The 14,063-nt window shown below is 34.3% G+C and overlaps 1 protein-coding gene across 2 annotated transcripts in view; it reads left to right on the forward strand.

Annotated features, from left to right (window-relative positions):
- LOC138307279 (protein timeless-like) overlaps positions 1-14,063 on the forward strand; it is a 39,779-nt gene extending 25,716 nt beyond the window's left edge. For both annotated transcript variants that reach the window (XM_069247932.1, XM_069247933.1), the window contains exons 12-23: positions 591-695; positions 1,209-1,324; positions 3,079-3,271; positions 5,112-5,310; positions 7,295-7,419; positions 8,094-8,262; positions 8,644-8,754; positions 9,385-9,541; positions 10,168-10,224; positions 11,230-11,430; positions 11,975-12,092; positions 12,907-14,063. In XM_069247932.1, the coding sequence (XP_069104033.1) occupies positions 591-695; positions 1,209-1,324; positions 3,079-3,271; positions 5,112-5,310; positions 7,295-7,419; positions 8,094-8,262; positions 8,644-8,754; positions 9,385-9,541; positions 10,168-10,224; positions 11,230-11,430; positions 11,975-12,092; positions 12,907-12,982 (1,627 nt within the window). In that variant the 3' untranslated portion in view covers positions 12,983-14,063. The remainder of the gene's footprint in view (positions 1-590; positions 696-1,208; positions 1,325-3,078; positions 3,272-5,111; positions 5,311-7,294; positions 7,420-8,093; positions 8,263-8,643; positions 8,755-9,384; positions 9,542-10,167; positions 10,225-11,229; positions 11,431-11,974; positions 12,093-12,906) is intronic.

Genomic DNA, 14,063 nt, shown 5'->3' on the forward strand with positions numbered 1-14,063 from the left:
TCAATTTTTCAATGGTCAAAACTGGACAACAAAAGCAAAACTAGACAGTCGTTTTGATAAGTAAGGATTATTGGAAGGCCAATGAACGCATAAACTGGTTTCCCTTGCATTGTCTGTCTATTCACTTAAATATTTTTTTCTTTTATAGAGAAGTTGAATACTATTTGATATGAATTGTCTTGTTTACAAAATGTCGAGTGTTGACAAGTTTACACAGTGCTATTTTCCTATTGTTCAAACTTGATCATCGTTTTTTTATTAAGTCCAGTTTAGCTTTTGATAAGATTGACCAAATACATAAATCAAGTCTATCATATTTTGGCGTTTGTCCTTTTCTTCTATAATATTGCTAAAATACCTGGTCCTCCAATGATAAAAAGACTTCTTTCCATAAATTCTTAATGCCCTTTTAAAATTCTGCAGGTATAGGATTCTAGATGCCAGTGTAGATTTGTAAATTTTGATTGTCTATAGGTGTGACCTGATTATCATATCCATTGTTTGTAAGGTTGTGTTTTATCATTGTATGTTGATAGGTGTGACCTGATTATCATATCCATTGTTTGTAAGGTTGTGTTTTATCATTGTAGACAAGTTTTAACTGAAGATATGATTGGGTATCTAACTTACCAATGCTTCGTTCGAGCAGAGGACATTTGTGTGAAGAAAAGGACACAGACAAAAGAACAACAAAAGTAAGCATGCTCAAAATACTTTAAATCTGTGGTTTGATTGCAAGAAATATTAATGAAACCTAAGAAGTCTCCCTTTACTATTTGACTTTGTTTAAAAATGCTCCACCGCCGACAGAGCATAAATGATATTCATCATTTGAACAATAATTGGTGATTAATCGTGTATATTCATGCTTAATTAACACAAAAAATAATATGAAATAATTTATTTCGCCTTTGGTGCATGCGCAATCAGTACTTCATTCCATATAGGATATAGTGCCACAGATTTTTTTCGGGATGCAATTAATTCTTTTTTATATTTCTAACTTGAAGTAAAATAAGAAGCTCAAACTTTCAAATGGTGGTAATGGTGTAAAGTAAGTAACTTTTGTAACTGAAGAAAAATACTTAATCGTCTGCTTCTGTTTTTGATAGTGAAAAAATACCATTTGTCAGCGGTGGAGCATCTTCAAGCATTAATTTCAAAAAATTGTGATGTAAGCTTACATATAATGTTGTGCTATTTGACAGGTTACATTTGGCCTTGTGTGCTCTAAAGGAGATGCTGGATTTCCTGTATGAAGTCCAGGGGGAAGACTCAGTTCCACTGGATGAGGTGGAGACGCAGTTTCTCAGTCACCTGAACAGTCAGTATTACATCAAGTCGTTGATCTGAGTATTACATCAAGTCGTTGATCTGAGTATTACATCAGTCAGTGATCTGAGTATTACATCAAGTCGTTGATCTGAGTATTACATCAGTCAGTGATCTGAGTATTACATCAAGTCAGTGATCTGAGTATTACATCAAGTCAGTGATCTGAGTATTACATCAAGTCAGTGATCTGAGTATTACATCAAGTCAGTGACCTGAGTATTACATCAAGTCAGTGACCTGAGTATTACATTGTGATCTGAGTATTACATCAAGTCAGTGATCTGAGTATTACATCAAGTCAGTGATCTGAGTATTACATCAAGTCAGTGATCTGAGTATTACATCAAGTCAGTGATCTGAGTATTACATCAAGTCAGTTATCTGAGTATTACATCAAGTCAGTGACCTGAGTATTACATCAAGTCAGTGACCTGAGTATTACATTGTGATCTGAGTATTACATCAAGTCAGTGATCTGAGTATTTCATCAGTCAGTGATCTGAGTATTACATCAAGTCAGTTATCTGAGTATTACATCAAGTCAGTGATCTGAGTATTACATCAAGTCAGTGATCTGAGTATTTCATCAGTCAGTGATCTGAGTATTACATCAAGTCAGTGATCTGAGTATTACATCAAGTCAGTGATCTGAGTATTACATCAAATCAGTGATCTGAGTATTACATCAAGTCAGTGATCTGAGTATTACTTCAAGTCAGTGATCTGAGTATTACATCAAGTCAGTGATCTGAGAATTACATCAAGTCAGTGATCTGAGTATTTCATCAAGTCAGTGATCTGAGTATTACATCAAGTCAGTGATCTGAGTATTACATCAAGTCAATGATCTGAGTATTACATCAAATCGATGATCTGTGTATTACATCAAGTCAGTGATCTGAGTATTACATCAAGTCAGTGATCTGAGTATTACATCAAGTCAGTGACCTGAGTATTACATCAAGTCAGTGATCTGAGTATTTCATCAGTCAGTGATCTGAGTATTACATCAAGTCAGTGATCTGAGTATTACATCAAGTCAGTGATCTGAGTATTACATCAAGTCAGTGATCTGAGTATTACATCAAATCAGTGATCTGAGTATTACATCAAGTCAGTGATCTGAGTATTACATCAAGTCAGTGATCTGAGTATTACATCAAGTCAGTGATCTGAGTATTACATCAAGTCAGTGATCTGAGTATTACATCAAGTCAGTGATCTGAGTATTACATCAAGTCAGTGATCTGAGTATTACATCAAGTCAGTGATCTGAGATTACATCAAGTCAGTGATCTGAGTATTACATCAAGTCAGTGATCTGAGTATTACATCAAGTCAGTGATCTGAGAATTACATCAAGTCAGTGATCTGAGTATTTCATCAGTCAGTGATCTGAATATTACATCAAGTCAGTGACCTGAGTATTACATCAAGTCAGTGACCTGAGTATTACATCAAGTCAGTGATCTGAGTATTACATCAAGTCAGTGACCTGAGTATTACATCAAATCAGTGACCTGAGTATTACATCAAGTCAGTGACCTGAGTATTACATCAAGTCAGTGACCTGAGTATTACATCAAGTCAGTGATTGGAGTATTTCATCAACTCTGTGATCGGAGTATTACATCAAGTCAGTGATCTGAGTATTACATAAAGTCACCTGGTTCTTGATGAGTAATATCCAGAATTATAAGAAAGATAAAAGTATCTTTACGGCACACTTCTATCTGTTTTCAGGGCGACTTGCAGCCATCACAGACCTTCCACAACTGATGGTTTACATGATTCGTCACTGCTCCGTCGAATTGTTTGGCAGAGAGCTACTCCAAGATCTTGTCTTTACGAATCACATCCTCATACTTCATCTCGATTCCTGGATACAAAATGGACAATGCAAGAAGACTTTCAGTATGCTTTCTCACGTTAAACAGTATGTATGGATTATCATCTTAAAGACATCATTAATCTTTTCGTGGTCACCGCCTGTAATAAGCATACCTAGTTTAGCGGTGATCATATTTGAGCACTTTTCGCATTAAAAGTTTTGCGCTGAAATTCAAATTCACAATTTTCATTGTTGCCATTTGTCAGTATGAGGTTTATATAGCAAATTTTGTTACCTTTCTTCTAACCATTTCAAAACAAATTTTACGTTAAACATTTGATCTGAAATGAGTGGTGATTTCAACCAGAATTAGTGAAACAAATCCGAAAAATGTTGTAGCTTCACTGATGGAAATACGTCAGAAATGTCACAACCTAAACAAAATATGGTTTTAAGTATTCCTTGATTGCGAGGATTAAAATATAGTCATATAATATATGGAATATAAAATTTCAGAAATTAGATATTTATCAATTATGGCCTGGTTGAGAGGGCACTATTTCTTCATAGTATTGTCAAGGAAACAAATAGTGCCCAAGCCGAACTATGCCATCACGAGACATAATGGGTTTAGTACATCAACCTCACATGAGACCCGTTTTCATGTCATCGTAACAGAAGCATGTCAAGGGTCACCTTGAAATGCTATTTTCATTTCCACAACATGTTGTTACATTAAAAGGACAGCTTATAAATTGACGCCGAAATCTTGTTTTCTTTTTAACAAGATTCAGTTTCATTAAGTTTTAAAGTAGATCTATATAGCATAAGAGTGAGCTGTCTCCCCTGGGCACTATTGCAAATACAGTGGAACTTCCCTAAACCGATCATGGTCGGTGCATGGAATTTCGACCAGTTTAGAGAGGGTTCGGTTTGGAGAAGTGAACCGAATATCGATCATTACGATCCGGATTTTATAGATCGGAAGTCGTTTTCTACACTACACTGTACTGCCTAGTGTTCGTTACAACCAAACGACATTAATTGTTAATGTAAATGTTATCACAAAAGAGAAAATCATACGATTAAAGAAAGGAAATGAACAATCTTGACTTCGTTACCGCTTATAAACGTAGTTAGTTGTGTGAATGTTCTTGGGGATGTTCTCGTCTGAACTAACCTACATACGGCCGATTGCTTCTGGTTATGTCAAGAATCAAATTAAATATGATCTAATTACATGATGGTCAGTCGATGTCAGGCATTATATGTTAAAACAATACATGGCTTCGGCTTCTTCATACAGATAATTTATGTTATCGGACAACTGCATAAGTAAATAAATAACCTATGTGAGACTCTCAAAATTTAATACGAAACTTTCTATTTATTACTAGCTCTGCTTGTTTTCCTACAGTTAACAAACAGCCAGTGCACGTGGCAGACCTTCGTTAAATATCTTAAAAATAGACATGATTAAATAATTACACCATCTCTGGTATAATTACCGTGTACATATACCTATAGCCTTCACACCTGTATACATGTCCCAGGACATGGCATGCGACAATCATGGATACAGGTACGTGTGTATTTCACGGTCGGTTGATCAAAACTCAATGCAAACTATCGGTATCGCTCAGGTACGGCCGGTTTTCAGAAATGCATTTTAGTTACATTTGACTATTCCTATCTCAAAATCGGTCTGGTATTCGGAATTGAGACGGATCGGTTTTGGGAAGTTTTATTTACTATTAATAAAGAGGAATTCATTCGGTACATGACATCCATGTTCGGTTTCTAGAGGTGATCAATCGGTTTTGAGAAGGTTCGGTTTTGGGAAGTTACACTGTAGTATGCTGGTGTGAAGCCAATCAGAATCCAGTATTTTGTCACATGATGTACTAGTAAATTAATGCGTACATTTATTTCCTTCCTTTTCCAGCTATGCTACATATGCCATTATGGAGAAGTATGGAACTCTGCTGGAACAATTCCTTATCAACTCACCGCAGCTCAACAACTGCGTGCTGACTATGATGCATCACGTAGCCGGGGGTTGTGGATGTCCCAACGTTCTCTTACAGAAAACAATCATTGACGCATTCCTAGAAATTAATGATAAGGAGTTATATGTATCTGATGTAAGTGATGTTATCATAGTAACCGTGACCATTTTTCTTACCATATTTACTATAAACATTGTGTTGTTACCATAGTAACTTTAATCATTCTAATGTTGTCATGGTGACTGTAAACATTGTGTTGTAACCATAGTTACCATAAACAATGCAATGTTACCATGGTTAATGTAAACAATGTGATTTTACCTTGTTAACTGTAAACTTTTTGATATTACCATAGTTACTGAAAACATTGTGATGTTACCATAACTCCCGTAAGAATGTAACCATGGTTATTGTAAACATTGTGATGTTACCATGGTTACCATAAACATTGTGTTGTTATCATGGTTATTGAAACATTAAGATGTTGATGTTACCATAGTTACGTTTAATAATGTGATGTTACCATAGTTACTGTAAACAATGATGAGTTCTATGTATGTAATGTAACCTGCTATCATAGTTGCAGTATTCTAAGAAAGGATTCAGATTACTACTGTGACAGCATTAACCAAATAGTAGTAAATTATGATAAGTTTCATTTGTTGTAAATATATTTTATGCAGAATTAATCCATTCACCCCTGAAATTTAATAATGTGTTCTTCCAGCCATAGAATTGGTAGAGTTCAAATACATCTCCAGGGGTGACCAAGTTAAATTAGGAAATTGATGATTGTGATTCTGAATATTCTAGTAATTGTGATTCTATATATTCTGGTAATTGTGATTCTAAATATTCTGGTAATTGTGATTCTAAATATTCTTGTTATTGTGATTCTGAATATTCTGGTAATTGTGATTCTGAATATTCTAGTAATTGTGATTCTGAATATTCTGGTAATTGAAATTCTAAATATTCTGGTAATTGTGATTCTGAATATTCTTGTAATTGTGATTCTGAATATTCTGGTAATTGTGATTCTAAATATTCTGGTAATTGTGACTCTGAATATTCTGGTAATTGTGATTCTGAATATTCTAGTAATTGTGATTCTGAATATTCTGGTAATTGTGATTCTAAATATTCTGGTAATTGTGATTCTGAATATTCTGGTAATTGTGATTCTGAATATTCTGGTAATTGTGATTCTGAATATTCTAGTAATTGTGATTCTGAATATTCTAGTAATTGTGATTCTGAATATTCTGGTTATTGTGATTCTAAATATTCTGGTAATTGTGATTCTAAATATTCTGGTAATTGTGATTCTAAATTTTCTGGTAATTGTGATTCTAAATATTCTAGTAATTGTGATTCTGAATATTCTGGTAATTGTGATTCTGAATATTCTTACAATTGTGATTCTGAATATTCTGGTAATTGTGATTCTGACTGGTAATTGTGATTCTGAATATTCTGGTAATTGTGATTCTGACTGGTAATTGTGATTCTGAATATTCTGGTAATTGTGATTTTTGTATATTCTGGTAATTGTGATTCTAAATATTCTAGTAATTGTGATTCTAAATATTCTGGTAATTGTGATTCTGAATATTCTAGTAATTGTGATTCTGAATATTCTGGTTATTTTGATTCTGAATATTCTGGTAATTGTGATTCTGAATATACTAGTAATTGTGATTCTGAATATTCTGGTAATTGTGATTCTGAATATTCTTACAATTGTGATTCTGAATATTCTGGTAATTGTGATTCTGAATATTCTGGTAATTGTGATACTGAATATTCTGGTAATTGTGATTCTGAATATTCTTACAATTGTGATTTTTATATATTCTAGTAATTGTGATTCTGAATATTCTAGTAATTGTGATTCTGAATATTCTGGTAATTGTGATTCTGAATATTCTGGTAATTGTGATTCTGAATATTCCGGTAATTGTGATTCTGAATATTCTGGTAATTGTGATTCTGAATATTCTGGTTATTGTGATTCTGAATATTCCGGTAATTGTGATTCTGAATATTCTGGTAATTGTGATTCTGAATATTCTGGTAATTGTGATTCTGAATATTCTGGTAATTGTTCTGGTTGTAGGAAGTGGATGATCTGATAGAATTCATCATCAGTAAGTTTATCGCGTCGGCCGAGGAGGACCCGATGCAATGTGCTGTCCACATGTTCACCCGACCCGCGGGCGGTGACACTGGATCTCATGAATCGTGAGTAGTGTCTTGTTACATTGTATTTAGTATCAGATCATATATATGTTATTATACCTCATGTTTATAACAGTGTCTGTGATTGGTTGAAACACATCACATGGCCGGGAAATAAACTGTGATTGGTTGAAACACATCACATGGCTGGGAAATAAAACATTGTACCTCAGGGAAATGAATATCCCTGGGATGCTTGCCACCCTTATGTCTTAAGGAGCTACTATCCATCCAATTGAACAACAATGACGGATGAAGCATGAAACAGCAATTTTTACTCACCACAAATTTGAGTAATATTTACCAAAAAATAGCGAATCAGTCATTATTTCCTGTATGATGAACAACTTTCGTCCCTGATGGCAGTGTGATATGAAGGTTTAATTTTTATTCTCAGATGTAATATTTTCCGCGGGCAAGCCATCGAGAAATATTACACTTTCGAGTATGTAAACCTTTTTATCACACTCACAGTACTTCACCATTCATTTCCCTTTTGTCCACAGAATGTTTTTATAGATCAATAGGCTCAAGACTTTGAAAGACCTCAAGACTCAACTTACAGTTACAAAAGTGAATCGCATGCAAAAGTAATTCTATGTATAGTGTGTTTGGCCAGACTTATGTAAAACGGTGATTTCAGTATCTTTCACTCATGTCTATTGTCATGGTAACAGAGAGAAGAAGCCTCCAAAAGACAGTGAAGCCTCAGTGGAGTTAGAGTGGACGTCAGAGGATAGTGACATACTGATCATGGTGTATATGGAGTGTCAAGACAAATCTAGGATTGTCGAGGATATTCTTCGTCACTTTGAGGAGCTAGACTTGAAGAAATCCAGAGAGCAGGTGAGTTTTGGTTCAAGGTCAAAGTGAAAAGAAAGGCTCAAAGATATATCCAAAGAACAAATAGGTTCTTGTTCAAGGACAAGATAATATGCTAAAAGACATTCAGCGGGCAGGTGGGTTTTGGGTCAAGGTCAAGGTAATAGGCTTGAAGAAATCCAGAAAGTTGGTGAGTTCTCGTTGAAGGTCTAGTTAATAGGCACATAGAAATTCAGAGAGCAGGTGAGTTCTTGTTCAAGATCAAAGTGATAGGCTTAAATAAATCCAGAGAGCAGGAAAGTCAGTGGGCAAACATTTTTCTACACACATGTGAACAGAGATATCTGCTTATATACTTAATTATGGTCTGATCACTCTATTCATAATGATTCACTCTTTCTCCAGATAATAAGCCAGCTAGTTGACAGTGAGTGGATGGATGAGGAGGAGAAGGCCCAGATCCTGTCTACCTATTCCGACTACAAACCTATCCGGTCAAGGACGCCTGTTGCCACGGTGAGTTTACGTAAAATTATGTTTCAATTCAATGATGTTTTAAACTGCCCCAAAAATGAAATAAGAGAATGGAGTGGAAGAGGGGGAAGATGGCCTTTGTCAGTTCTCTTCTGTCATGTAGGGTTAAGATGGCTAAATGTTTCTTCATTCCATTCCTATATCTCATCTATATCAAATCTGACACATCCTTACTGTGAAAAGTGTTACTTTTGTCAGTTCTCTTTCGGTTTTGTAGAGTTAAGATGGCTAAATGTTTCTTCATTCCATTCCTATATCTCATCTACATTTGTATATCAAACCTGACACATCCTTACTGTGAAAAGTGTTACTTTTTCAGTTCTCTTCTGTCTTGTAGGGTTAAGATGGCTAAATGTCTCTTCATTCCATTCCTATATCTCATCTATATCAAACCTGGCACATCCTTACTGTTAGTAGGATATTACACTAATAAAAACCAAACGAATCAGGGGTACTTATATGTCTAAAAAACATTAAACTAATAAAAAAAAATTGTATTTTATTTCCATGAATGATATTTTATTAAAACAATTAAAAGACTTGAAAAAAAATAAAAATAAAAGAAATTGTTTAAATATTTGTAATTCTAACACCACTTTTGTCATTCTTTAGAACCAGCCTGACTTTGTCAATTGTGGGAAGAAAAGAAAGTTTGAAGCAGAAAATGATCTTATTCAGACATGTGTTCACAGTCTTCAAGTGTCGGGGCTTAGTGATGCTGTCTCATGGCTTAAACAGATTCTATGTGAAGCGGCTTATGTTAAAATGGGTAAGTCGGGTCAGCGTGTATGTTACAATGAAAATGAATTTGCAGTTTTGATGAATCCCAAATTTTCATCGCATTTTGTGAATTGTCATGTCATTTTTCCGGTCATGAAGATAATAGTGTTAGAAAGATGGTGAATATCTATATCATTCAAAATACTAAATTTCGTCAATTATTTCCTTGATAAGATATGCTACATGTTGTAGACGTCTAGCCATGTCATATAGCCATGTCATAAATATCGTAAGACACATGTGCAATAACACTATTGTGACCTCACTGGTAGTTTTGACATTATAATCTATATATGACATCGCATGATTGTCTCAGTAGACAGAAACGTCACATCCGAGCCAAATATCTACTGTTTTATTTAGAGACGAAAACATTGTTTTACTGATATTTCTATCATTGAAAGTTATGTGATTTTTAAAAATAGAATCTTACACTCATGACTATGTGATATAAAATTTATCAAACTCGTTAAATAATCCGATATGCAACTCGCCTAAAGGCTCATGGCATATCAAATTATTGAACTTGTTTAATAAATTTCATATCACATAGCCACTCATGTAAGTTACTCTATGTATGACTTGTTGTACTAATATTTTCTCATATTTTTTCAGATCCTGACTGTTATATGAAAGAAGCAGTAGAGGAGCCCATCACTAGATTCCATGTCTGTACGTAAATAAGCATATACTTACCTGTACGTAATATAAGACTCTTTCATATAGGTATGTGGATATGAAGGATAGGGATATTCTCCCAGAGGGTCACAAAATGCTGTAAAACCCGAAGCTTGCCTAGGATTTTTACTAAATTTTGTGATTTTTAGGGTAGAATATCCCCATCCTTCATATCCACATATGAAAGAGTATTTTTCTCTCATACCTTGACGTTTTATTGAAATATTACTACAATATCATTTTCGCCATTTTGAAATAAATTTGGAAAAAAAATATGACTGCAAGTCCATTTTCTACATAAGAAAAATGTGTGATATTTTCAATGCAAATCCCATTGTTTGTATCTTGCGAAGTGAATCCAGCCTAGTTTCTGGGGGAAAAAATGTTAAAATTGTACCTAGAAAATAGTAATTTTGTTGACGCTGTGACGTCATGAGTCTTTAATGCATGGGTAGCCATGCAATACAGCCTCAGACAACATGAATGTATTGCCCGAGACCAGCCAGTATTACATGTGTAGGTATGAGAGAAATAAACATATACTTACCTGTACGTAAATAAGCATATACTTACCTACTCTGCCACATAATTATTGTCTTAACACAGTTATGTAACAAACACAATTTTCTTATACAAATGTATCAGTATTAAACTCAATTTCGTAATTCTTTTGTTACTTTTGCATGGCAAGCTGATGCTTTACTTTAAAATTTAGAAAGATTTGTTCCTAAATGTCACCACTCAGAATCTACTCCTGCAAATGTGTACTGGTAACTAGAATGATTGATCATCTTAAAGTACTCAAAATTATCCATTATATTCCGTTCTAATGGCAGCAATACCGTCACTTTTGCTGTATTTTCAGGTAATTAAGTCATACACCCCTTAGAATTTCATAATGGACTGGTCTTTTCTTTGATATAGAAGAGCCTAAATGCGTCTTTAGGGGTGAAGGAGTTAAAAAGAAAAATGAATGTAATCAAAGCCTTTTTTTTTCAGTAAGTAAAAAATCCATTCCAATTGTGTCTTTCACTGAGAAACACGACAGTTTCATGGGTGACAAAGTATTCCATACCCTGCTGGAGAACCTTGGTATCCATATGCCTGGAGACGTCGGTCTTCAGCATCCCAGAATCCCACACTTCTGGACTGCTAAACATATACTCAATGTGGCAGAGAAGCTTGGACCGTTGGAAGAAGGTCAGTATTCTTTTCCGAAAGCCTCCGTGTTTTTGGGGTTGAAGATAGCATTTCTGCTCCTGCGCACTCATCTTTCCTCTTTTTAAGGAAAATGCAGAATGACTTGGACCCTAGTTTTATATGAAGGTATTGTTCTGATAGGATCTGATGGATGTAACTGGTGTATCCAATGGTATTCCCTGCTACTTAATTTCTCGATTTTAATTTCTAAATATTTCGCAGAGATTAAGTTTCACGGATTCAAAGATGAAGATATCATTGAATTAATTGTAAGAAATCAATAAGCATAGATAAATTTTCGCAAATTGAACTTGATTGCGTAATTCGCGAAAATAAACCGCACGCGAAAGAAATTTTGTTTATGTGATACTGTATTATTCTTCACATTGCAGAAAGGTAACCAATATGTCTGTATGTTATTCAATTGATCGCAAAGAAATAAAATAGATATGATGAAATGAAATAAGAAAAAAATGAAATATTTTAAAAATTGTATGGCCTACAACACACATCAATTATATACAATATGTGTATATATTTTCAGATTGTCTCAAGTTTGACATGGATTTCATGAGGAAACTACGTGATGATGATGATTTCAACTTGCCAGAAGCTGATGATTTTATCCTAAGAAAAAGTCCCAAAAGGAGTGAAAATGAAAGGTATGAATCATTAACTTTTATATTAAAATCTGTATCTTTTGTCCAAGACTGATACGAAAACAACAGCATTTTGACTTTGGAAGTTTGCATGCAGTTTGATAAACTGATTCTATAATCCACCTATCTCATTTCGGTATCTGTTCTTGTCTTGCTTATAATAGGAACAGATTTGTGCTTGTTCTATGGTATACCAATGTCGGCATTTACATTCAAGGTCAATTTTAATAGGCATTTTCTGTTCTGAGCATAGACATATTGAAACCAAGAATTTATCTATATAGTGAAACTTGCCCTGAAACCACCTTTGTGTAAAGACCACTTACTTATAAAGACCACCTGTGTATTAAGACCACTTTCTTATAAAGACTACCTGTGTATTAAGACCACTTTCTTATAAAGACTACCTGTGTATTAAGACCACTTTCTTATGAAGACCACCTGTGTATTAAGACCACTTTCTTATGAAGACCACCTGTGTATTAAGACCACTTTCTTATGAAGACCACCTGTGTATTAAGACCACTTTTTTTTTTATAAAGACCACCTGTGTATTAAGACCACTTGCTTATAAAGACCACCTGTGTATTAAGACCACTTTCTTATAAAGACTACCTGTGTATTAAGACCACTTTCTTATGAAGACCACCTGTGTATTAAGGCCACTTTCTTTTAAAGACCACCTGTGTATGAAGACCACTTTCCTAGGGTCCCAAATTTAACATGTGAAGAAAGACCACTTCCCCCGTCCCTTGTGTGGTCTTTATAGACAGATTTGGCTGTTAATGATGATGCTCAGTACTGTCTTTTGTTTCAGTTGCAGTTTTAAGTTTATGCCAAAATTTGATGGACTGATATGGACGGATCTGATTCAGAACTTCAACAAAGCATGATGATTTCATCCAGCATGTTGTTTTGTGAGTTTGAACGCTTGAATCAAAACAAAAAAACAAAAGTGGGAAAACACCCTGAATCTGCAGTGTCTTGATTCTGTGATTTCCTAAATATTGTGAAGCCAGCCTCTGTCGATGTTTTGATTATTTGTTCCTTTCATTGTGTTGATACGTCACCTGTGATTTGGCAGCTTTTTCCGAGATACCTATATTTCATCTGGCATTGAGTCATCTTATCTACAGATCGTGGCAATGATCTATCATACAGCCGTTATAATCTTTTTAGGTCAAACAAATTTGTGTTTGTGGCTTATTCAGTTTCTTGAATGAGTCTGACAAGTTTGTTTTTCTAGCTTATTCAGTTACTTGAATAAGTCTGACAAAGTTGTGTTTGTGGCTTATTCAGTTACTGAAATAAGTGACGAATTTGTGTATGTGGCTTATTCAGTTACTCAAACAAGTTACAAATTTGCGTTTGTGGCTTATTCATTTACTTGAATAAGTCTTGACAAATTTGTGTATGTGGCTTATTCAGTTACTCATCAAGTTTGACAAAATTGTGCTGTGGCTTGAAGTTTGAAACTTGTGGGCAAGTTGTTGTAATGATATTTTAGATCAGACATTGTACAAATTTCTCCCGTTATGTAAACGTATATGTTGAGTATAAGTAAGAATATATTCTGTATTGTGAGTTTACGTTGACTTTGGATGTCTAAACATTGTACCCTAACTTCACATTATATATTTTGTCACGTTAAACCAACTTATTTTCCTAGGGATTTTAAAGTCATGTTTTCAAGCCAAAAGACCTTTTCACAACAATTTTGTTTCATGATTTTCTGTTTAAATGTTCTTTTATACTTAAGTTGGTAGTTGAAGTGTTTTTGCTGCGATTTATTTTTTCGCAAATTCTAATCACCCTCAAAACATGCAAAATCTAATGGCTTGTGAATATAAGTTGGTTAATGAATTGTTTATTATATTGTATTTGAGTGTATGGATATACTGAAATAGCTAGCTATTTTTGTGTATCAATCGCAATCTGTCATAAAATGAGAAAATATTACACAAATTATCTCAA

This window comes from Argopecten irradians, chromosome 14 (assembly GCF_041381155.1).
Source record: "Argopecten irradians isolate NY chromosome 14, Ai_NY, whole genome shotgun sequence".
NCBI classification, from domain to species: domain Eukaryota; kingdom Metazoa; phylum Mollusca; class Bivalvia; order Pectinida; family Pectinidae; genus Argopecten; species Argopecten irradians.